We start from the raw sequence: 26,492 nt of genomic DNA on the forward strand, positions 1-26,492 counted from the left end.
TGTGTGTATATATATGTGTGTGTGATTTTCTTTTTTTCTTTTTTTTAGCATGTGGGCCAGCAGCATGACAGTGCTTCACTCTGATTAGGGCCCTGCTTTCAAAGGCAGAAACCACACCCCTCTTTTCATCTGCTCTGGAGGTTCCCTCCCTCGCACTCCTTCCATCGCTTTTCCAGCCCTCTTCCATCCCTTCTTCCGCAGAGGGCCGGTGCGGCCGAGGAGACCGAGGGCTGAGGGCTACTGGCTGCCCAACTCAAGTGGCTTCAATTACAGATGCACACAATTACAGAGAGAGAAAAGAGAGAGAGAGAGAGAGAGAGAGGAAGAGAGGGAAAGATAGAAAGAGAGATAGAAAGAGAGAGAGAGTGGGTAGGACGTGCCAGACGTAAACTCAGAGTGGATTAGAGAGCAGGAGTGAGAAGGCCACAGAGGCCAAACGTCGCCCTGTATACCTCTCCCACCCACAGCCGGGATCATTTTCTTATTTTAGGCCTCCTGAAGCGGCAGTGTTTAGACGATACGCTAGTTTAGGCCACTGCTAGCACATGTAGCCGTTTACGCACCGTGACAAAACTCAGGCGCCGTCATCCTTTCTTTCTTTTCCTTTTTTCGCATCAAAAGACACACTGCCTGCTGCCTCGACACGCAAAGCGGAGGGGCTAAATAATCTCCCAGGAATCCCCCGAGGCGCCCGCCTGTAAGCCGCTGTATTAGCGGGCCCATTCTGATAGCTATTAGCACTTTTGATTGAACCCGCTGCAGGCGAGGATTCTTCGTCATGACTCTCCCCGCTTATTTATGTCAGCCGAATTTGCATTTGTTTACTGTAGAGTGTCATTTTCCCTAAACAGCCATTTACTGGGCCGCATGATTTGAATAAGTGGATTGCTTTGCTATTTTGCCGCTAGATTACATCAAACTTCATTACTGGCAAAAACAGCAAAGGGCTAGTCTGACGCGAGCCAGTCAGCCAGCCAGCCAATCAGCCAATCAGCCACGAATAAGAGAATAAGCTACGAACGCTAGCTGTTTCAGCTATAACTATAAGCCCCCACATCCTGGCTACATTAAAAATAGTATAAAATTGAGTGGGTGGGGGGAAGCCAAAGATGAGTAGGTTGGGGGTTATAAATACAGTCTAGGTGGTTTTTTTGAACCTTTGAAGACCATAAGCAGCCAGAAACCACAAAGTTTGGGTAACTCCGCAGAGGAAACTCTTCTAGACATCTATGAAACTATAAGATTAGATGGAAAGACAAAGGAAACTTTGGTCCAATCCCATTTCTCCCCTTGTTTTCGAGTGTAATCCTTTCCCTCAGAATTGCTTGCAATCACACTGTGTCCTCAATCTGGCAACCTACGTGTGAGCTTTGCGTCTGGGTCATCAAGGCAGCTTGTAATTCTCCTACAAAACTAAGAAACTGTAAGATTAGATGCAAAGACAAACGAAACTTTGTCCCAAACCCTCCCTTGGAAGGATTGAAGTTATAAAAAAAAGGAGAGAAGATTGGGACATCAATTCAAGAATAAAACACATTATCAGGTGATCCTGTTGAAAAAGTTCAGTAAACTTTAATATTAAAGATTAAAGCATTGTCTTAAAAGTCTTAAAACCTTAATTCCTCTGTGATGAAGAGCTGAAATTAGCTTTTATTTTTCCATTCCACCTTAAATTCTACAGCCTCAGCCTGCTTTCTATTGCACTATTTAAGGTGGAATGGGAAAGTTAGCTAGAGTTAATTAAAAAAAGTTTTAGCTTGTCAACATATGCATGTGTACAGCTGTCCATAAGGGGGTGCTCAAAGCATAATTTGTGTTTAACAGGTATAAAGTAAAAAACTAAACAAAAAAAAAACACCAGTTTTGTCATAATTCAGTTTGAAAACCTAAAACCCATTCACAAAGGCAGTGAAATCTAAGGGACTAATAATTATAGATTATAAAATATATTATATAGATGAGCTGCAAAAATGAAATGGTGATACTAATTGTGATGTAACATAGAAATGGGCCTTATAATGCGTCACTGTGTCTTTTTCTTTTCTTTCTCCCCCAGTTTTTGCAGTGCAGTATGTGGTGGGCGGCACTGCAGAAAATTGAATGAGAGCAGAAAGTTAATAGAATATAGCCTTGTGCTGTTCCATCTGTAAATACAGCCCACCTGATCTGTACACGATTAGTGATTTATACGCTCATGCTGGCGTTCATGTAATGTACCATGTGACCATACATTCAAACTGTCCAAACACGGACCACCAGAACAGTCCTGGGAATAGACTGCTGTGTTATTACACTAATGCTGCTGAGTTTGCTATGTTTAAAGCCCTGGGAACACATACACATGCATACACGTATATAAAGCTCTTTAAAAAATAAGAGACCACTTAAAAATGATGAGTTTCTTTGATTTTACCAAATGAAAAACCTCTGGATTATAATCAAGAGGAAGATGGATGATCACAAACCATCAAACCACCAAACTGAACTGCTTGAATTTTTGCACGAGGAGTAAAGCAGCATAAAGTTATCCAAAAGCAGTGTGTAAGACTGGTGGAGGAGTACATTATGCCAAGATGCATAAAAACTGTGATTAAAAAACAGGGTTATTCCACAAATATTGATTTTAAACTCTTAAAACTTTATGAATTTGTTTTCTGGTTTTCTTTGCATTATTTGAGGTCTGAAAGCCCTGCATCTTTTTTGTTATTTCAGACAATATTTTTATTTGGAATTTGGGAGAAATGTTGTCCATAGTTCAAAGAATAAAACCAATGTTTGCCTAACTGAGGCAAATGAGTCCTGCAGTTCTTTGGATGTTGTTATGGGGTCTGTTTGTGACCTCTTGGATGAGTTGTCACTGCGCTTTTGGGTAATTTTGGTCACCCGGCAACTTCACAACTGTTCCATGTTTTCAACATTTGTGGATAATGGCTCTCACTGTGCTTTGATGGAGTCCCAAAATTTTAGAAATGGATATTGTGTGATTTCTAGCTTTTGAGTATGTTTTGGTCTACTTCACTCTTTCAGGCAGGTCCTATTTGAGGTCATTTCTTGATTGAGAACAGATTTGTCTAGAAAAATTGAATTCACAGTTATGATATGTTTTAAGTGGGGGGGGGGGGATAAAAATAAATTTACAATGTAAACAAAATCATAAAAAGAAGGACAACACATGGAATGAGAAGAGGTATGTCCAAACATTTGATTAGTACTATATATTAAAATAAAAATAATGCAAAAAATGATCTATTTTTTATATATTTAAAGCAACATGACTCTCAATTATTGCCATCAAAGCTCAAAGCTATATCTCACTCTGTCTCATAGCAGCCCCAGTCTTCTCTATGCAACATCTGTCTGGGTTGGGAGAAAATACTAAATGAAGGGCGGGACTGCGCCATTCTTTGGAAGTAGGGGTTGTTTTGATTAAAAAGCAGTGAATTAAGAGCATAATATACGCATAGTAAAGGTTATATTTAAACCTGTACATTGAATATAGTTATAAATAATGTATATTTCTATGTATTAATTATCAAAAAATGACTACGTTTTCCTACTAAAACACCGTATGCGACTCATCCCCCCTCGTATTTTTGGTACATTCCATTTTAAAGGGCCAGTGCCCGTCCCCACGCCGCTGAACAGAGCGAGACCGTGTCTTGGGGTTATGAGGCTTGCCTCGTTGTGCGCGCGGCGTGCACCGTGTTCTCGTGTTTTTGCGTCGTTTTCGCGTGGTTTTAACGTTATTTTCGCTCGTGCAAAGACGGCAGCGGTGGAAACAAGCTTGTGAACGCGCGCGTTTGTAGAGAGAGGCTGCTGGAGAAGAGCTGTGGATGTAACTGTTGCACTTTGAAGCCAGGTAAGTCCCTCTTAGCTCGTGCATATACACATACATACACACACATGCGCGTGCATACACATAAATATAGCGACTATGGTTGCATGCATCTAGCTACGGTGGGGAGTGATTTATACAAGGTTTAAGCACTAGGTAGAAGCTGCCGCGCGTGATTCTCTGAATGATTAAACGGGGAAAATGGGGGTTTGCGGGGGGCAAACAGCGCGAGCGGTTTGTCCCGTCCATTTGCATGCATGCAGCAAGGCAAGGCACGGATGCTTTGCTGGGGTTGGTGCAGGCGGAGCGGTAATGGGAACTGGAATGGGAAGGGGAACTGGAACTGGAATGGGAGCGGGGGTCTACCTCATAAACACGGGCACGAGCAGAACAAAGGGCGCTGTTTATGATCCCAAACGGACGCCAAAGCACGCGCCTTTTCTGCTTTACACTCAACACGCAACGTTATAGAGCTCGAGCGTGCGTGTGTTTGATCCCAGCCCGCACAACAATGAAACGATGTACAATATATAGCAGCAGCACGAGCGCTCGGTCGCTTGCTCGCTCACACCGCTGCTGTTTTGCATATAGCTGTAAAGTTGGGCGCGTGCGTTAACCTAGCTCCTGCAGTAAGTAAGGCTGGGTGCACTTCATTTAAACCTGTGCTTATTATTACAGTGCGCGTGTGGCTGCACACTAACAGGGCTCAGTGGCTGGTGGGTAAAGGGGCAGGCAGGCAGGCTGGCTGGCTGGCAGGCTGGTAGGCTGGTGGTGGTGGTGTTGTGCCAGGCAGCCTCTCTCACCCAGGGCTGATGGGTTTCTCTACTCGTGCACATCTGTATGAGCCTAAAAGCACGGTCACGTGACTGAAATATTGCTCTCTTATTTGTTATTTAGAGATAAACAGTGCGGTCAATGGCGGCACCGAATTCGGGGTGTATTTCGTGCACGAGCCACGCTAAACTGATTGATGCTGCTCTGCCAGCAGCTCGTGCTCTGTCTGTCATGTGTAGCTATCTGTCTGTTTATTTATGCTTAAAATACTCTATTTCTATATCCCTCTATATTCTCTAAGCCTGTATAGAGACATTTTTGTATATTTACTATATATTTGCGTCTATCTATCTATCTATCTATCTATCTATCTATCTATCTATCTATCTATCTATGCTTAAGCTACTGTGTTTCTCTGACTATATATACATATACCTATTTATGCTTAAAATACTAAAATACTAAAATACATTTTATGCTCTGTGGAAAGCTATCTATCTATCTATCTATCTATCTATCTATCTATCTATCTATCTATCTATCTATCTATCTATCTATGCTTAAAAGGCTCTACACACATTTTATGTGCTCTATGAAAAGCTAAATGCTTTTTTTAGCTGTCTGTCTATCTACTTAATACTCTATAGAGTTGAAGCCTGAATGCTTATCTTTTATACAAAAACGAGTATATTTCTTTAACTTGTCTATCTTGAAAAAAAAAACTGTATTTCTCCAACTTTATATCCGTATAATAGAAGCTTATATATATATATATATATATATATATATATATATATATATATATATATATATATATATATATATATATATATATATATGCATGTCTTTGTATATACAGTCTGAAAAGCAAAATACATTTGGCCTATCTCTATCAGTCTATCTGTCTATCATATATGCACGTCTGCTTAACTGTATGCATATGCTTGCATACTCTGTAGTTATGTTTCTATGTATCTTAGGCTGTTACTAGCCTATATGCATACATTTAAATACAGACTGTCTGTCTTTATGTAGGTGCTTTAACCAATATGATATACCTATATTTAAAATAGTATCTATATGATTAGATGTCTCATATATTATTATCTCTCTGTCTCTTTATATGCCTGTTTAGACTATATGTACACACATACCATAGACACTGTGTTTGGGTGTATATCTGCCTAGTCTAAACCTATAAATGAAAATTCAATACTATTTCAGCTATTTTATCTATCTGTGCTTTACATTATATGCATTTGCTTTGATTTGTGTGGATCTATCTGTCTGATAAACATATATGAATGTTAATTTAGCGTATTATTTAAATAGTATCTATAACAAAGGCTTTCTGTCTTGTCTGTCTGCCTGTGCTTTACACTATATGCATATGCTTTAAGTACTGGTAATGTGTAATCATGTCTCTGATAAACCTATGCTACATATCATTAAAATAGTATCTATAACAACAAAGGCATAGGGTTTTCTGTCTGTCTGTCCATCCATCCATTCATCTGTCCCTTTATCTATCTTAATGCATGCAAAACCTATGCATTTGTCTAAGATATCAGAAGCGTGCTCTGAATTTGCATGATATAAACGCCTCACACTGGTGCACGTGAATGAGTTGTGCTACCTCAACACATCCCCTGCTAAAAGCAGTAAACTGAGAGACACCGCTCGTGTCGAGATAATGCATTTTATTACCGTGCAGCCCGTTCAGGCTCGCGCAGATTTACAGCATTGTATTTGTGTGCGCGCGCGCGGATTTGCTGTGAGATCCATGCATGAATACTTTGCAGTAATAAGAGGTTTGAATGGGACCCTCTTCTAGCCCCTCGCGCGCGTCTAACGCTAGCCATAGCTTCGTGTTGTTGATCTGCGGTGTGTATGTGCGCGCACAGGGGGGTTGTGTGGATGCTCGTCGCGTGCAGTACTGGCTGCATCCCGGGTACGGAGCACGCGCCCCTCTCTGTCGCCTTCTTCACATCTTGAAAACGTTTAGGCTCGTTTTGTTTTCAGTTCAGAGGGAGCTGTCGTGAATTTAAACATGTATCAGTGGAAAAAACGAGAGAACGTCGAGTTAACGTGTTGCTATGTTTACTCAGTGTTGATAGGGAACGTCGTAGAAACGTTCTACAAACGTTCAGCAACGTTTCTTAAAAGGTTCAATCATGCTTAAGCCTGTAACGTTACAGACTTAAGTTAAGGTTTATTGAACGTTTTGGCGTGAACGCATGACGCTATAAACGGTGTACCGTAGAACGTTTGTCAGACAATGTGCTAATGCTAACCTTATCGAAATCTTTAAAGTAACAAAACTGAATATTAAATATAAAAACATTGATAGAACTTATACATAATATAACACAAATGTGCTCAAAACTAAGGAATCAGAAGTATTTGTTTAAACATGAAATGAAACGTTTTGAGGAAGCAAGTTTAGTTATTATTAATCCAAATGTTTAAATAACTAAAAAAAATAAGTGTTTTGGGAATTATACCTGTTGATGAAACCCTGCCACCACCCCCATACTATTGGTTGAAGAAACACACTAAATTTTAGTCATTTTTGCTGAGAACCTCAGACAGTACACAGCAGAATTAGCCAGCAGACTTTGTCTGATTGAGGAATCTATATCTATTCTCCATGGCAAGCTTAGCTACTCTGCTCAGAGATCGCTTTATGTGAGAGTAATTTTTTTCAAATAACTTCATGAAAATGTTTTGTATTGCACATAGACATACATATTCTAACTTGTGTAAAAAATATGTACAATATGTCCCCTTTAAAATAAAAACAAAATCATTTTTTTGAGTTATTTCTGGGACAGTAAAATGTCCCAAAAATGGTATTATTGTAACAGGCCTAGATGTAGGTTACTTCATTCAGATGTGCAGATGATAATTCTGTACAACATGAATAATATATAATATCAACAGAAATATATCCAGAAGTAAACGGAGAGACAGTAATTGTGTTAGTGTGGTATATTTTATTCATGTAGAACCACAGTACACATTTAAATGAAGTCATTTTCTTCAGTAAGTGGATGTTTCAGTGAAGTGTGTTGAGTAAGTAAGCGAATGCCCTCCATGGCGACAGGGCTGTGTGAGGGAACCAAAATAGAAAACTACTTCGCGAGGACAAAAAGTGACGACCTGCCTTTTTATAGCACTGAACATTTATTCAGGATTTAGTGTTTGACAGTGAGGTCTGTATAGATTGGATTGTAGGGGTGGGCGATACTTTTGACACAGTGTATGTATTGAATATTTCATTTTTTACTGATTTAGGATAAGGTTAATTCTTTTTTTCCCTCTCTGATAGCCAATTCAGCAATTTCTGCACATTCTGCACATTCAGTGTTCCTTCTTTATTGCTGGCAATAAAATATTGTTTCATAGTAGCGGTGTAAAATATTAAGATATTGAACTATAAAGAAAAACATATAAAAATAGATTTTACAAAGTAGCACCTCTTGCTTAGATAGAAAGAGTTTTGCACATCTTGCCTGGAGTCACCTGGAATTCAAGCTTTCAGTTAACAGCTGTGCTGAATTCGTCAAGAGTTAATTATTTGATTTTTTTCTCTTAGTGTGTTTGAGAGCATCAGTTGTAAAGTTGTGAGGAGGTAGAGTTACAGGTATACACTAAATAGCTTCCAAGAACTTTGAAAGTATCCTTAAGTCTAGTCACAAAGACCATCAAAAACATTATGTTGAAACCGGCACTCATCAGGACCACTCCAGAAAAGAAAGAGCAAGAGTTTCCTCTGTTGTACAGGATAAGTTCATCAGAGTTACCAGCCTCAGAAACCACAAGTTAACAAACAGCTCCCCAGATAAGAGCATCTAAATGCTTCTTCACAGAGTATTTTGGTTTGTTTAACACTGTTTTTAAATTACTACTTAATTATTAATTACTACTTACTAATTAATGATTTCATTATGTGTTCCTTTATAGTCTGATATATCACTTCACTATTCATTTACTATGTAGGAGAAACACTCCTTTGCGATAGTGTTTAGAATTCTAATAGATGTCTTTCAGGTGGATTTCTTGGTCTGTATGACAATTTACGTTACTTTTCTTTTTTATCCTAAATCCTTGAAGGCTTTTATGCTATAGATATATTGTCATTTAAACTACATAATGAACGACCCAATAGAAATTCTCCAAAATGACTTGTTATAAAACCCATTTCCATTAAAAGTTAAGCTTTTTTGCTTCTCCTGTAAAGTTGGCACTGGCATGGAGTTGCTGCAGTTGGTCTGCAGGTTTAGGTTCGGCAACAGTATGTGCTGAAAGAATGAGATCAGCTGACTACCTGAATATACTGAATATAGACCAGAATATTCCTGGATCAATGGATTTTTCTTCTCTAATGGCACGGCCATATTCCAAGATGATAATGTCAGGATTCATGGTGCTGCAATTGTGAAAGAGTTCAGAGTTCAGGGAGCATGAGATCATCTTTTATCATTTTCACACATGGATTGAGAGAGAGTTCACCACAGAGTCCGGATCTTAACCTCATTGAGAATGTTTGGGATAAAGTGCTGGATGGAGAAGAGAGGCTTTGTGCAGTGGTCAGACTCTACCATCATCAATGCTGCTGCTGCAAGATCTTGGTAAAAAACAAAAAAATTAATGCGACATTGGGTTGAAATAAATCTTATGACATTGCAGAAGCTTATTAAAACAATGCCACAGTGAATGCGTCAAAGCAATTAAAGCTAAAGGCTTAGATTAGAGCGTCTGACCTGTTTTTTTTTTTTGGTGGCACACTAAATGATGACTTTATGAATGAGGCAATTATACATACATTTCAGTCAGTGAAGTCAGCGTATCACTTTTGCATTACTAACGCATTTAATTCATGCATTCTTTCAGTCGCTTACAGTCACTCACTCAGTCTAAGTCCATGCAGATTGACTGATGAAGAATGAGTGATTAATGCAGTGATCATGCAGTGATGACATCAGCGGTGATGGCTCCCCGGTGGCCGACTCCTCGCTTCCGAAGTTTCATCCTGACAGATTTTCTCTTGTAACAATACACACACAGTGACCCTCTGTGTGTAACATGTTAATACCAGTGTACTCCCGCAGCCTGCAGGCAGATACTCATTCTAAAGGTCATTTGGTCATCCATCACTTTGTCTAGACGGTGATGTGTTGGCTGTAGTGACGGCACGCTCTGAAAATCTCCTGTCAATGTATCTGAATGAATGAATGACACACTGACAGGGTTTACTATACGAAATATTGGCGTGAAAACGCAGTCTGTCTTTATTTAATAAATGCTTTACATAAAGACCACGGTAGCCCACCAGGGACTCATCACATCAACTTGACACTGGACTCTATAAAAGACTCTAAAAGTTGAGTGTATGTTTAAATTTGCGTTAAAATTTGGGTTGCCGTCAAAACCCAACATTGTACAGACGTTAAATTGTGATTGGAAACAATATAGAGCTGGTCAATATTAAAATATCAGTATTTAATCATCATTATTTTCTTTTTTTGTATCAACACTATGCTTTTTAAAGTATATTGAGGATATTATCAGTATTTAAATATTAACTAAAAGTTACAGAAATAATGTTTCGGGAACTTTTTAAAACTTTTTATATATGTACTGATATCTACAGGGTTCGTGCGGGTGCTTGAAATCCTGGAAAATGCTTTTTTAACTTTGTTTTCCAGGCCAGGAAAGTGCTGGAATTTTGGAGAAAGTGCTTGAATTTTTTTTCCAATTCTAACTACATTTACATTTACTGTATGATAAATAACTGTGACTAAATCAAATAAATTGCAGAGCGTAAAATAAAAAAGGTTTTCATTTCTTCTCCTTTTGCTGTTAACAAACACAATTCTGGTTGTGTTTATGTAAACATAATACCATCTCTTTTAGTGTGACAAAAAGCAAATCAATAATTTTGAGTATATGTATTTGTAAATGCTCTCAACTCACCCCCCAAATTTAAGTGTGGGGAATAGTTTTGGGATATATTGGTTATCGCTGAATCGTTTTGAGATCACTGTAATCGTTAATTTACCACAGCTGAAAGGTGCTGAAAAAACTGGGCCTTGAAAAGTGCTTGAATTTTATCAGTACATATCAGTACATATACTTACTGATATGTACTGTGTGTGTGTATATATATATATATATATATATCAAATTATATAAACCTGGCACTAAAATCCATAATTTCTGGTATTTATTTTTTAGGAGTATTTTATTTCTTCTTCAGTATAACTAAGATGCCATGAAGTATCGTAGAGGACAATACAATCTTTCGATATATCGAGTATCAGTATCGAGTATCATGGTTAATTTGATAAAACTCACATCACTGCCTTGTCTTAAAATTTAAATTTGGTTACTCAACATCGCAACCCGCATTCAAACAAAGACAAAAGAAAAATGCCTTTTAGTGTTTATGTCCAGCTGGGATATCTAAAAGGGGATTGGTTATTTGGATTTTTATGAATGTGGGATACCGATAGATTTAAGTGCAGTAAGTCAGTGCGAGCTCAGTAAAAGTGTTGAGTTTCTGGTGTTCCTGCGAGTGTCAGGGTCCAGGGCTGGGCTCTGGAGCGGCAGAGAATCAGTCGTTTGCGGCTTCTCTCCTCCTTTTGTCAGTTTTCTGGGGTGGGATCAAACGGCGCCGGCATGCCCTCATCCTGTGAGTGAGCTTTGAGCTGAGCTGCCATGTGGAGTCACTGGAGGTGGTGATCGCTGAACAATAGCTACTGTCTGTGCTCACTCGGCCTGCCTCTCTCTCTCTTTTCTCTCTCTCTTTTCTCTCTCTTAGTCAGCCCCCTCTCTGTCTCTTCTTCTATCTGTCTGCCTCTGATGATTCCGTCTCTGAGAACAGCCTGCTGGTATTGATAAAATTGAGTAACACCTTTTTCTTTTGCAAATAAGTCACAGTTTCAGGTGATATTCTTCACATTTACCGAGATAATGAACTCGTGCTCGGTTGGCGCTGTTGCTGTATGTGAAAAGAATATCAGGTTTGCATCTAATCAACCTGATACTGCCTGTTTTGATTGGCCTGTTTTTGTTGAGCTCTGTTTCTGTTAAAACGACACCAAAAGAGATTTTGGGATGGAATATCACTGTTGATGGGTTTTTAGTAGCAGTGCTTTCTCAGAATATAATGCAGTATGTGATATCTGAGGGGGAAAAAGAATGAATCCAGTCTGTAATTGTACTAGAAAGGAACAAGTGGTTTGGGCATCTCCCAAAGGCGGACAAAGGCTGGGAATTGTTGTTGAGGGTTTAATTTAATTTAGTACAGGAACTTTAACTTTTTACGTACTGTATTTTTTTCTCCCCGGACTATAAGGCACACTTAAAATCCTTTAATTATCCCAAAAATCTGTTGTGCGCCTTATATACAGGAATTCTACCAGTCAGGTATTAAGAAACAGTAAAGCCACTCTACTGAAGTGCAGCGTTATAAACATTAGCATTAGCCGCTAACCCCAGCACTAGCTCGTTCGCCATTCAGAGGCGAGTGTATTTGACTGTAGTCTGCGTGTTTACCATGTTAAAACAAACTATGTTTGAGCTACCAAGCTAGCTAATAGCGCTCTGGGTTAGCGAAACATTCAGGGCTCCTCAGTCTAGTACTATTGAGCATCATTTAGGTACGTCCAGTGCTGTGGTTAGCAGCTAGTGCTAATGCTAATGCTGCTGCATCCAGCCTTAGTGCTGAAGAGAAAGAGAAACTTGACTGTAAAAATAAAACCCTTAGACAAAATATTGGAAATCTAAAGCTTACTGTAAATAGACTTAGATAGAAAAAATTCTTAAAAATAGACTTTTTTTAAGAATTACAGTTTGGCTTTCATAGATGCTTCCAATTATAGTGTCCTTTATCATTTGGTGCACTTTATAAATGGAAATAGACCAGAAAATAGATGTTCATTGCAAGGTATTTATCGTTAACAAAAACGAACGAAATAACGAAAACTGAACGTGAAAAAACAATTTCGTTAACTAAAACTAATAGAAACGCTTAATAATAATAATAAAAAAAAACGTTAACTAACTGGAACTGAATTGAGTTTAGTTATAAAACTAAACTCAGACTAAAACGAACTGAAATTACAGATAAAAGTTTTTCTTTTCTTTTTGGATAGTTGGTTGTTTTACAGTTACTTAACATTTTTTTTTAAGTTTTTCTTTTGTTGAGTTTTATTATGTAACATCTTTTTGAATCCTGCACCTCACCAATAACCCAAAGTATGAAAAAAACTAAAATGAAATACTAAAATGAATACTTATGAATAGTTAACTAAAACTAAGCAGTAATAAAAAAATAAAACTAATAAAAACTAGCAAAATATTATATTTTTGCAGGTTTCAAAGAGGTGTTAAAACTCAATAAATAAAACTCAACAAAATGAACCCTATAAAAAAAATTCAGTTACTGTGAAACAACCAATTGTCCACAAAAACTGAAAAACTTACAAAACTCTAAAAACGAATTAATTCTAACTGACTTGTAAAAAAAAGAGAAAACGAGGTAAAATTAAACTATAATGAAAAAATCTAAACTATTATAACTTTGGTTCATTGAAAATGCGCCTTATAGTCTGAAAAATGTTATATAATATTTGTTTTAGCTTGTTTACCTATTTAAAAGCAACGTGACGCATCCAGCGTCCAGCCCCCACACTAACACTGCAGATAACCACGTCCCTGCAATCTGTCAGCGCCACTAAAACTAAACCTAAGTGCTGTGAAGCTCAGGATCAGTATTCGGGGTTGTTCTTGGCTCTCCCCCGGCTCTATCGCTGTTTGTTCCTGCTCTGGTGTTGGTCTCGGCGCCTCGCTACAGGAGGATCAGCCCCGGCTGCTATCTCTAATGAGATCTTTTGTTTTTCTTCGCTGCAGACAGGTGGATTTTTCTTTCTCTCCTCAAACATATGGCAGGAAAAAGGTTATTAGACTAAGCTTCACACATGCTGATGGAAGCGATAGGGACAGTATGAAGACATAACCTGCTCTCTGGATCATGGCAGGGGCTTCAGCTGCCTGTACTGTGTGTTGTTCCAGGATCAGGGTTCTCTTTCTCTTATTGGATCGAGGAACGAACCCAAACCAGCTCTGACAGCTGCGTGATGGACGGGACTGCTGTCGCTGGAAATTGGTTCAGAGGAGAAATGATTTGTTTTTGGGTGGGTTTGGTTTTAGAAAGAGTAGAGAGAGAAAGTGAGAGCAGATAAGTGTGTGCTTTTCTGTAGAGTTTATATCAAATTTCAACTAGAATTTTTTAATTGCATTTTAAAAATGCTGTTTCTTCTCATAGTTTAAAAAAAAAATATATATATATATTATTGTAGTTGCTATAAAATTTTTCAAAGAGTAAAATCCCATTACATTAGGGCTGCAAAATATTGGAAAATATGAGCATTGTGAGATTTTGTTTCTCTACGTTATACAGGTGCATCTAAAAAAAGAAACGTAGAATATCATTGAAAAGTTACTTTTTTCAGTAATTCAGTTCAAAATGTGGAACTCATATATTATATAAATGTATCTTTTTTTAAGTGTTTATTTCTTTTATTGTTGAAGATTATGATCAATGACTCAGAAAATTATATAAAAAAATATTATATAAGACCAGTTGGTACTTTTGGCAGTGTGGGCAGTGTGCCAAGTCCTGCTGAAAAATGAAATCCCAATCTCCATAAAAGTTGTAAACATGATAAAACGGAAACATGAAGTGCTGTAAGATTTTCCCTGATTTTGTTTTTTATATTATATTCTAGTTTATATTGTGTTAATATCTAAACATTAGATAGATTTACAAAGAGTAAAATCACATTATATTAGGGCTGCAAAATATTGGAAAATATTGACACTCAAATTTTGCTGCTCTGTGAGGTTCAGGTGTATCACAAAAAATTAGAATATCATTGAAAAGTTCCTTTTTTTTTTTACTAATTTAGTTCAAAATATGAAACTCATATATTATGTAGATGTATTAAACACACAGAGTGATCTATTTTAAATGTTTATTCATTTCATTGTTGATGATTATGGATTACATTACCCAAAAATCAGTGTTTTAGAAAATTATATAGAAAATATTAAATAAGACCAATTGGGACTTTTGGATGTCTGGGCAGTTCTGCAGCAAATCCTGCTGGAAAATGAAATCCACATCTCCAGAACAATTGTCAGTAGCAGAGGGAAGCATGTAGTGCTGTAAAATTTTCCCTGGTTTTCACTGATTGGTGGAAACTTCACACTAGACCTCAAGCAGTTTGGACTGTGTGTCTCTCCACTCTTCCTCCAGACTCTGATCCCTTGATTTACAAATGAAATGTAAAATTTACTGATGATCAGTGATGGTTTGATATGTTGGAGAGACATGTCTGTCATCTGCTGGAGTTGATCCACTGTGTTTTATTATCAAGTCTAAAGTCAGTGCAGTTTTGTTTTCCAACAAAATCTTACATCATTTTGTGCTTCTTCCCTCTGCTCACAACTTTTAAAATGTAAAATTTCATTTTCCAGCAGGATTTGGCACACTGCCCACACTGCTAAAATTACTGACTGTTTTTTATAGAATACTTGCAGTTTAATTTTCTGAGACACTGATGTTTGGGTTCTCATTGGCTGTAAGCCATAATAATCATCTACAATAAAAGAAAAAAACTCTTAAAATAGAAATATCACTCTGTGTGTGATACTTAATTATTAAATATTAATTCCGAATGTTGGCCAGATTTAACCTTAACTGTAACGTTATGTTTATGGGATTGATGCTGATGGACTTTTTTTTAATACCTGCTGATACTGAGATATATAAATATATATATATATATATATATATATATATATATGTGAGAGATGTGGTTGTGTTATGACAGTGATGATCTACAGTATATTGAACTGAATGGTCAGTCAGGTTCCGGTTCCTAGGTTCCTGTATTTTCTCAAACAGGCACTTTCTGGAGAGTACTCCGAGACACACTCTGAGCTTCACTCTGTTCCGCACGCTGGTTTAAGGAGTGACGGGAGGAAAGTAAACAGTAGGGCCGAGGGCGGTCTCCAGCAGGATGACACTGAACACCAGCATAACAAAAAAGAGGAAGCAATCCGAGAGCTCATAGCGATTTCCCTCCACGGCCTCTTTTGACCCCTATAGTTCAGACTGCTCTCGACTATTGTTTCGCCGGTCATCCGAGCCCTGTTGCACAATTGCACGATGTATTTATTGCAGAGTTTAGTTCTTGTGTCAATATGGAGGCCTTGACCTTCTTTGACTAATTCGAAGCGCAGTGTTGCGGGATGCTGGAATACGGAGGGTCCTGCTGTAAACGCCAGTCAGAAACGCCGCCGTGCCAAAAGATACAGTTTATCATAATGGCCGGGGGTCTTGTCAGTCTCTCGTATCAAATGAGCGGGATTTTATTTTACTTTCCATTTTTATTGGCGCCGGCCGCTGTGTTTGCACAGGAAAGAATAGCCATGAGAGAAGCATTAATATTATGCGAAGAATGCCCCGTGTAGTGCCAGTTCACATCAATCCTGACACATGCAAACACCGCTGAGCTGCAGTTTTCATGCCCCATCACTCCTATCTGCGGATACACCCACTGAAAGAGAGCTATGTGAAAATTGTTAGTCTGTCAGAGGCAGCGTCAGAATTAAAGAATTGGACAGCGCTGTGTGTCGAGACCGGAAACTGAGCCCCGGCCTCAGCGAAATACCTTTCTTACCACACACGCCTAATTTTTACCATAATATCAGGTATCAATCAGTCAACCTTTATTTTGACTCGGATGTACATTTGAGGGCAACTCTCATTTCCAATGTTCCGAGCATTTACAAAAACAGGGATTGACATGACAGAGAAAATAATAGCTAAATTTAATTAGTGTAAAATAACAGTAAATAAAATATAACAATAGATAAACAATAAAAATAGAACTAGAATAAAAAAGGGTACAGGCTGTCTGAAAGTGGTTAGATGTTAAATGTCTAAAAAGATTTAGTGACACCAGTGAGCTGAGGTATGGTTTGCCATTAGTCTGAGTCATTTTATATTCCTTTTAAATGACTTGGAATCAGTACTTTGGCAATGCAGTAAAAAAAATGGAAAAAAGAACACACTGGGGCTGCACAAGATTTTTTTTTCTGGGATTAAAAGTGTGAATTCAGCTGTAACTGGAAATATCAGTGCCGCAAAACTGTGCTGGACTGAGCTCTGCACAGCTTTCCACACATGCTCACATTTTAGCATGATGCTATGACATTTAAGGAAGTCTAGTGTTAGCTAATGTAATGGAGTTAGCAGTTAGCATTCTCGTCCAAGCACCTTGCATCAGTATACAAAAAAGAAACGGATAACTGGCTTAATGTTGACTTTGAGGAAACACATGGTGGTGGTAGCATTATTTGATAGGACAATCTTAAGTATGTAGTAGTTGAAGGAAAACGGAAAGATTTTAAATGGCTGTACAGGCTTGGGCTTGACTTGCATATTTGTGGCTATGTTATTCAGAGTTTGTACGGTCATGAAAAACCTGGAAAAGTCATGGAATAAAAAAAATAGCAATTTCCAGGCCTGGGTACGTTTTGGAAAAAATAAAAATATGCAGAAAGCTTTGGAAAAGTCATGGAAATTTGGTCTACAAATCTTTGTGTTTTTAGTAATTTGGCTCTAAACAATGGAGCTCTCAGGATTTGAAGTTATTGAAGATTGCGTGTCAACATTTTTATAATTTATTTTAGGTTTTAGTTGATTTTTGGTTTTATTGTCCATGTCTACACTGTTTTAAAAATCGTATGGTTGTGAAAATTTGCCCTGAAGGCGTAGAAAAGTCATGAAATTAATTGGTTAAAAAAATGTAGGAACCCTATTTATTGCAGTCAGCAAGTTCTTTGTGTCAGTGGCTGAAGGAGAACATCTGAAGGAGAAACTGAGAGGCTGCTGCTTTGCTTTCATGGGTGAATGAGTCGGCAAACTCAGCGCAGTGAAAATAAACAGCCCAGAGTTTTCCACTGAAGGTTAGGGAAGGGGAGCGTACCTAAGCCCCCCTCCCCCTCCTCCCAGTGTGCTACACTGAAGCGCTGCAGGGGATTCAGGTTCAAGTCCCCAGTTGTGCCGGGTGCCAGCTGGAGGGCCGGGAGAGTGCATGCTGGACCATGATGGCAGGAGAACCTGATTCGGTCGGGTTCACAACAAGAGTACGGCTGTAAAGGCCGGGTTCCCAGCGTGCCGTTCACCTGTGTACACCTGCTCGGCTTCATAGTGGGCTTTTATACTCAGCAGAGCGTGCAGAGCAGAGCGGCGATGGTGGTGGCGTGCGGTGGCTGGAGGAAGACTGCCGCGGGAAACGACTCTAACTGAATTGAGAGAAAGCAGGAAAATAAATAAAGCTGCTCGTAAAAAGATTACGCCGAGCGACAAATATGAAAAATTTCCAACATCTGATCTTTTTGCTCTTTTGATATTTTCATCGTCTGCCTAAGCTGGAGCTTTAGTCTCAGCACTGTTTTTGTGTGTGTGTGTCTGTCTGTCTGTCTGTGTGTGTGTGTGTGTGTGTGTGTGTTTTAGAAACAGACTCAGAACAGCCTCCTAATCCTGTGAAGAGAGCAATTCCCGTTTTTTCTCCTCCTTCTCCTCCTTTCTAATCAAGTGCTGTTGAACCTCATTACAAAAGTGGTGTGAAGAGACCAGTGTTTTGGAGTCCTTGATTAGATGGACTAGTGATATCCCTCTCACTAGTCCCTCTCTCCTTTTCCCTGTCTCTCTCTCTCTCTTTCTGCCCCTTATTCTGAGTGTCCCGGCCAAAAAAATAGTCACAACATACAAAGTACAAACGTTATAATTGCAGAAAAATGTAGAAAAACCCTGAATAATTATTAAATTGGGACTTAGAATAATATTTATGTTATAAAAAGGCAGACTAGTGAAAAGTGTCTAGTAATTGGTCATTTAGAAGAAAATTTAAAAAATCCAGAATTGTCCTGAAATACCCTGAATTCTTTATTATTTAGCAAATGGTGGCTTTTGTGGTTTTCTTAGAACAGTGACACAATGCAACGTTCACTTTACATTATAAACATAAGCTTTGTATTCCTCAGTGTGAAATGTTTAGTATTTTAGTAATACTCTGGCCTGTCGCTGAGTTTTGCATTTGTCCTTGTATTTGGTCGTATTGGTGGACTTGGCCGCTTGTTTTTCTCCTGCATCCGATTGATCTCATTGAAATTCTAATTCCCCAGCGATGTACAATAATGGCCAAAGAGAGGCTGTGTTGGGCCAGAACTCCATAAACACAATAAACAAAGGCCTCACCTGAACATGCTGAACATGCTTGTGTTTGGCCTGGAAGCGTTGGGTTTTTTTTGTGTGTGAAACAGCAGAAAGTCTCAACAGGATTCCACTCGCTGCCCTGTTTGCAGTGCAGTTGGGCCGGCAGAGTCACGAGGGTGCATTTGTCAGAAATATTGATGTGCCTGAAGAAGTTGCAGAGCACTAAAGCGTGTCTGTCACATCTTCAAGAAGAAATATTTGGGTTTGTGCAGAAAACTGCCCCTCCTGGTAGAGACACACACATATATACACACACTGTGCGGTGTTGACGTACAAGCAAAATCTCATTTGGAGCCTTCAGAGTTGGCTTATTGGTGGTTTCATCATGTTTATTGAACTTGGTCACCGAGGTTTCTTTTCTTAGACGTGGGGAATGTCGCAAAACGATGTAATCTTTGATTAATTAGGCGCGTTTTTGGAGCGCTTCTTTAGACTTAATTAAGACACGGGCCACCCAGCGAGTGTTTAACTGTAAGGAGACGTGAGCCGAGCGAGACGAACTGAGGGAAGAATGGAGCTGATGGAGACTTATTTGGATGTGAAAAGGAAAAAAGGGAGCTGTAGCCTCGGCAGACAGCCCTACCTTATCGGCGTGCATTCGGCTCCTTAAACTTAGCCGTCAGCACGTACTGAGAGCATTCAGCTCGGTTAAGAAGCTGCTGCATCATTCAGAGCTTTCCTCCTGGCACCAGCCTGTGCCTCCACTGCGCTAATCAAATCACCCTGATTGCCGCTCAATAGCGTCTTCCACTAGTCAGGAAATGTATTACAATACATCACCGGATTACAATGGGCAATGAACTGCTCTGACTTTGCATCAAACCCGAATTGAAGGTGAAGGCGGCGGACCGTTCGCCGATGCCGATTGACTTCTTCTTCTTCTTCTTCTTCTTGTTTTTCTTCTTTTTCTGCACCATTTGCATCTCTGGCTTTTGCCGGAGTGGCATTGGGGGGATGGGGGGGCTGCATGGGAACGTTGTTTTTGATGAATTAGGCTTCATTAATGCTGTAAAAGCCAGTGGTGCATTAAAGAAGCCTCGTGGAAAGCGACTAAACTCTTAAAGACTAAGCAATTTTCATACTTCTCACTTGCCTTAGCATATAGGCACTATTTCAGGGTTTAGGGAATAAGGGTAGATCAGAAGCAGTCCAGGCATTTGTTTTAAGGCTATTTTCGTACACCTGGGTGCACAAAATAGAGAACAAGAGAAGCTTAGATTCTGGCGAAGGCAGCTCCTGATAGGATCTCACAGGGCAGGAATTCAGTGGTCGTGCCAGCGCTGGCTATCCTTAGGGCCGTTGATTTACATCACCTCGCTGATGGAAAGTTAAAACTAAAACAAAATGACTTGGCAATGGCCTGGCTGCGCGCCTCCCTGGCCTAAATTTCAGGCTCGGCTTGGAGGGTGCTGCCAGCTGCAGGAAGGGAATCAGGGTGGAAACAAAAAAAAGAGAAAAGACTTCTGAAACCTCAAACCGCTGAATCTGAGAAGTGAGTAAAGCCTCATTCTTCCTGTGTGAGCTTAGCCTGACCCTTCCTAACCCGGCTAAGATGGCTAAGAGAGACAAAGAGAGAGAGAGAGAGAGAGAGAGGAGAGTGAAAGAAACAATTGAAAGAGTGAAAGAATGAAAGAAGGCCGGTGAAGGACAGACAAAGAGGGAGTTAAAAGGGACAGAGTGAGAAACAAAGGGCGAGGAAGCGAGAGGGAGGGGGAGATAGCAGGACTGTCATTTGGGCCTCTGTGCATGGGTGAAAGGGGAGTGGTGATTGAGCAGAAGCGAAATGTCTTTGATCTAAAGGCCACTTATGTTAAATATCCTGACCTTCCAACATAATACCACACCAGATACCAAGCGTCCAGGCTGCTTATTTTACTATGTTTTACTCTCCAATGTTCACCCTTGTCTCTGTCGTTTTGTTCCCATAAGCCTGGTCAAGTGCTGCTGGCTAATTAAGAAATGTACTGTGGATTAGCGTTAGCAGTGGCTGTAAAGGTTTATTAGCAATCCATTGAGTAAAAGGAGTGGGAGTGACAAGGCTTGGCATCAACAGAAGCCACTCGATCAATACTTCACCCCCCTACCCCTTACCACTCTTACCCTAAACGCCCCCCCCCCCCTTTTTTACCCAGCTGTCTCCCCAAAGACTTGGTGTCCAGTAAAAGACATTAATCCTGTCAAATGTGGGAAGTCAGTCGATTGAGTGGAACTCTGAGTCACTGCACAAAAGTCACTGCAAAAGTGCTGAAAATCTCAATATGGGGTTGTAAAACTTTCCATTTCATTTCTTAATGCAATTAAGCACTCTAACTTTTATAGATAAGATACTGCTTTTCCATGCAAAATCGCTCCAGAAACTAACCCAGGCATCTTTCTCTCTCTCTTTCGCTTCTCTCCCTCTCTTCAGACATGAACTACTGAAGCTGCCAAGGAAAGAAGGTCTTTGAAAAGCTCGAGGGAAGAGCTTCGTCTCATCCCCCCTCTCCCCCACAGAAGAAAGCTTTGGAATCATGAAGCTCTCTTTATCATTGACATTCTGCTTTTCGTTTCTTTGGGGGACTATCATGATGTTCCCGACGACCCCCACAGGCCCGCCCCCGGAGACGGACTTCTCCTTCCGGGTGAAGGACACAAGCCTCACGCACCTGACTGTCCATCGCAGGACGGGTGAGGTGTTTGTGGGCGCCGTGAACAGAGTTTATAAGTTGTCCTCAAACTTGACGGAGCTTCGCTCACACCAAACCGGACCAATGGAAGACAATGCCAAGTGTTACCCGCCGCCCAACGTCCGTGCTTGTGTCCACAAGCTGGAGGCTTCTGACAACGTCAACAAGCTTCTGCTGGTGGACTACGCTGGTAACCGGCTGGTGGCCTGTGGCAGCATCTGGCAGGGAGTGTGCCAGTTTCTCCGGCTGGATGATCTCTTTAAGCTTGGGGAACCTCACTCGCGCAAAGAGCACTACCTATCGGGAGCCCGCGAGGCAGATGGGATGGCAGGAGTAGTCGTGGGCGATGATGACAACAGCGGTGATCCAAAAAAGAAGAAGAAAGGCGACAGCCGGCTGTTCATCGGCGCCGCAATTGATGGCAAGTCGGAATATTTCCCCACTCTATCCAGTCGCAAGCTGGTGGAAGACGAGGACAGCGTGAGCATGTTCAGCTTGGTCTACCAGGATGAGTTCGTCTCCTCTCAGATCAAGATTCCCTCCGACACGCTGTCTTTGTACCCAGCTTTCGACATCTACTACGTCTACGGCTTTTCCAGCCGTACCTACATCTACTTCCTCACCCTGCAGCTGGACACCCAGCTCACACAGATGGACGCATCTGGCGAGAAGTTCTTCACCTCTAAAATCGTTCGCATGTGCTCCAACGACACAGAGTTCTACTCCTATGTTGAATTCCCGCTGGGTTGCACCAAGGACGGTGCAGAGTACCGCCTGGTCCAGGCCGCCTACAAGCACCGTCCAGGCAAGGCTCTGGCCCAAGCACTGGGGCTCTCAGAGGACGAGGATGTGCTGTTTGTGGTGTTCTCCCAGGGTCAGAAGAACAGGTCTAATCCTCCCAGGGAAACAGTGTTGTGTCTCTTCACCCTCCACCAAATCAACCTGGCCATGCGCGAGAGGATAAAGTCCTGCTATCGTGGTGAAGGGAAGCTGTCGCTACCATGGCTGCTCAACAAGGAACTCCCCTGCATCAACACGGTGAGTTCAAAAAGGCTTTTAAATAAAAAAAATTGGGATATCGGCATAAATAAGACATTATCCTGTAAGCAAAGTAATTCACAGTGAAATGTGAAAAGTATATGAAAAGTATTGTAATTTGTAAATAGTATATTGGTTTAATTTTGTTGTTTCAGCAAAAATCTGTCAATCATGTTCCTAATTTTGGATTTCGGTCTGTTCATCATTACATTGTGTTATAGTTTAAAGTGTTTCACAGTGTGATGAAAATGTGCAAAAACAAGGTCCAAAAGTGACAAATATGTATGATTTCTTTGAGTTTTTTAAGGTTTAAATAATGAGATTTTTTGTGGACTATATGTATATCATCCTGGATGATGAGATAATGTCACTGACATAAGAGTTAAGGAATACCATAACAAAACAATTATAACATTTTAAAGACAACAATTAAAATAACATTTTAATTCATCATAGTTTGGAAAATATACTCTTTTTTTTATCATAATATGGAATCGTAGTTAGTGAAGCATTGGGCTGGTATTGCATGACTGACTGCACTCATATATATGTGAACAGACATTCAAATAAACAGAACAAACATCACGATAAATAGCGCAATTATCAAATATTATTGAGATCATGATTTTTCTTATTGAGATCATGTAATTTTCTTTTTTGACACTATTTTATTGTTATTTGCATTACTTAAGATAGACCACTGCTGTTTTGAATAATTACAAATATTAGCAAATTAATTGGCTATATTTATGGCCATACTGAACTGCTTCATTCTAAACGACTGATTATTTATTTGCGATGCAATTATTAAATACTGCAGATGTTTAGTTGAGATGTATTTGTAATAAGTGTTGTATACTGGTTGCTGTTAAATTCTGTTTTAAAATCATTGTGTTTGATAAGTAATAGCACATCAGCAAATCACCCCTCCTCTCGCGTTTCTGGTTGTGTGACAGACTTTTCACACCTCTGCTCCTCCCTATTGTTCTAGGCTTTTACATCCTTAACAAGTTCTCAACAAGCAGAAGCGTTAAACAAAAGGCAGCCAGCACGTCGCTGTTAGCACGTCCTCCTCTTCCACAACCCTATAATCACTCGGCAAGCTACAGCCTTTACTGCAGATTTACACGGGTTTTACTTCCAAAATAGAGGACGATGTTAGGATTTGGCCTGGTGGAGCTGGTCCTGTTCGGAGCTGCTTGTGTGTCTTAATGCTACTTTCTTGGGCTGCATGATATATCAGCGTATATATAGCATATAGCATCGTCATCACAATGTGCACATGCGCAATAGTCACAATGCTGGATGTGTAATGTCACTTTAGGCAATTAAATCGAACCCATTTTGACAATGTTGCAATGTTTTGATTTTTGACACAAGAAGTAGATACACAGCGCTGTCTCTGTGTCTGTTTGAGTGACAGGCTTCTACTGCCTGTGAAGCAGGAGGAGGGGTGTGAGGATTAAACACAAGATAACCTCATGACCTTCATCCACATGGTTGGGGAATGTGCTTATAAATGTAAGCACATGTGGAAAGCTGTGCAGAACTCAGTCCAGCACAGTTTTATGGCGCAGATATTTATAGTTACAGCTGAATTCACACTTTGATTTACCTTTTAAAAAGCCAATTAAATGCCTGGTTAAAGGGCTGATTACTGTTGTTTTGCTATTTTCCTCTGGTTTTGAGTTGAGCTCAGCTCTGACTCAGCTCTTGATTGGTCCAGACGCGAGACAGCGCCCGGGTGGGGCCGGTGACGTCACGGGCCCTGCATTGTTTAATATCGCGATACACACATACAGGTGTTGGACAATGGAACTGAAACTCCGGTCATCATTTTAGAGTGGGAGGTTTCATGGCTAAATTGGAGCAGCCTGGTGTTCAATCTTCATTAATTGCACATTGCACCAGTAAGAGCTGTAAGAGTGTGAAGGTTCAATTAGCAGGGTAAGAGCACAGTTCTGCTCTAAATATTGCAATGCACACTATAACATTATGGGTGACATACCAGAGTTCAAAAGAGGACAAATTGTTGGTGCACGTCTTGCTGGAGCATCTGTGACCAAGACAGCAAGTCTTTGTGATGCATCAAGAGCCACAGTATCCAGGGTAATGTCAGCATACCACCAAGAAGGACCAACCACATCCAACAGGATTAACTGTGGACGCTGTTAGAGGAAGCTGTCTGAAAGGGATGTTCGGGTGCTAACCCGGATTGTATCCAAAAAAAACATAAAACCACGGCTGATCAAATCACGCAGAATTCAATGTGCACCTCAACTCTCCTGTTTCCACCAGAACTGTCCGTCACCACAATCAATTATTGTGCTCTAAAACCAGGTGTTCCAGTTTCATTGTCCGACGCCTGTATATTGCCAAAAAAAGAACGTTTACAACATAACATTTTCCAATGTCTTGCAGCCCTAGTGCTTACTTTACCTTAATTCTATTTATGAAGGTCCTTCATCAGTTTAATTTCAGGCCTGGTTTATGGCACACTTAAGCATCTCTCTGTTTAATCAATAATCAGTTCGAGCGATCGTAGACGTGCTCCATTTGTTCGTCTGTTTGTTTTCCTGAAAGGCCAATCTGCGGATGTCATGTATGATGTTCCCTGCTCTCGTTATGATGTGACGCAGGCTCGTCGGAGAGCACATGCACATGCGTGTAGGAGTAGACCGTTTAACGCGATTACGCGACTTGATCTGCCGTAATGTACCTATGATGAAAAATCCATGCAAGGTAAACAGGAAGGCGAGGCCCAGCTTATCACTCTGGGGAAAGACGACGGCTGGACGTCAAAGGCAATACGAACATGACATTTGAAGAGAGTCGAGTGTACCGTAGATCTAATTTACGTCCGAGTACTCTCTCTAGATTATTACTGTTATAAAAAGATTAAATATTTATCTCGTGTAATTGACTGAGAAGAGATGAATAACAGCTGCAGTCACCATTTTATATTATTTATTTGCCTTCAAGCTCGCCCCTGGCCTTCTTTTAAAACACACAGTGCGTACATATATCCTTATATAGTGTGTAGTCTTTTATATGTAGACTACATGTAATTTTTTTTTTTTTGCACTTAAAGAACACTTGATGTGCTGCTACATGATGTAAGCTTTCCTACATTTCCTAAATGGTTAGCCTTTAATAATCTATTACACCAAGGAGGGGTTTTTAAGTCTTAATGTTACTCAAAGATAAAAAAAAAAAAGTTTTAACTGTTTAAGACACAGATTGAATGCAGTTGTACTTGTACATGTTTGCTATGTCATGTCGTAAATAACCTACGATACCCTAATTATTTAAAAAATATGGTTATCACAAAAATGCATTGAAATATTGTGATATTATTTTAGGGAAATATCGACCACCCCTGTTGTTGTGCACGAAGCTACTGCACAAGCCTAAATGTACAAAAAAAAAAAATACACAAATTTAGAGTTCTGGCCAGTTCTGAAAGATCAGTAAATTGTAGTGAAGTTTTTATAAATTTTATTAAGATATGGGAAATTTCCTTAGACAACAATTTTACGTTTGTGCTACATGTGCCATCAGGGTACAACTTTTCCACCACTTGTTTTTTATTTTGTTGCAGTAGTAAATTCTTAATATATATATTTTTAGATTTCGTGTTTTGTCATGTCACCAACAATATAGTTAACACGAAAATCAGTCTGTTTTTAACTCTCTTTTAAAGTTTGTCTTAAATGGAGGTTTATGGGAAATGTCTCAAGGCACCTATATAGTGTAGTTCTGTTAGTCTGTTTTAAAGTACATGTACTGTATTATGAGCAGTATGTTGCCTAGTGCCCTA

General features: G+C 39.7%; 2 protein-coding genes and 1 long non-coding RNA gene across 3 annotated transcripts in view; 2 read left to right on the forward strand and 1 right to left on the reverse strand.

Annotated features, from left to right (window-relative positions):
- The window catches only part of LOC125806217 (uncharacterized), a 185,599-nt gene extending 170,510 nt beyond the window's left edge, over positions 1-15,089 (reverse strand). The window contains exon 1 of the long non-coding RNA XR_007441503.1: positions 14,895-15,089. This is a non-coding gene — a long non-coding RNA (uncharacterized LOC125806217). The remainder of the gene's footprint in view (positions 1-14,894) is intronic.
- si:dkey-8e10.3 (serine/threonine-protein kinase SBK1) overlaps positions 1-26,492 on the forward strand; it is a 426,835-nt gene that overhangs the window by 383,728 nt on the left and 16,615 nt on the right. The window lies entirely within an intron of this gene.
- Positions 3,642-26,492, forward strand: part of plxna3 (plexin A3) — a 281,769-nt gene continuing 258,918 nt past the window's right edge. Inside the window, exons 1-2 of the mRNA XM_049486209.1 lie at positions 3,642-3,859; positions 21,376-22,672. Coding sequence (XP_049342166.1) covers positions 21,479-22,672 — 1,194 coding nt within the window. The 5' untranslated portion in view covers positions 3,642-3,859; positions 21,376-21,478. The remainder of the gene's footprint in view (positions 3,860-21,375; positions 22,673-26,492) is intronic.

The sequence above is a fragment of the Astyanax mexicanus genome, chromosome 12 (assembly GCF_023375975.1).
Source record: "Astyanax mexicanus isolate ESR-SI-001 chromosome 12, AstMex3_surface, whole genome shotgun sequence".
NCBI lineage: Eukaryota > Metazoa > Chordata > Actinopteri > Characiformes > Acestrorhamphidae > Astyanax > Astyanax mexicanus.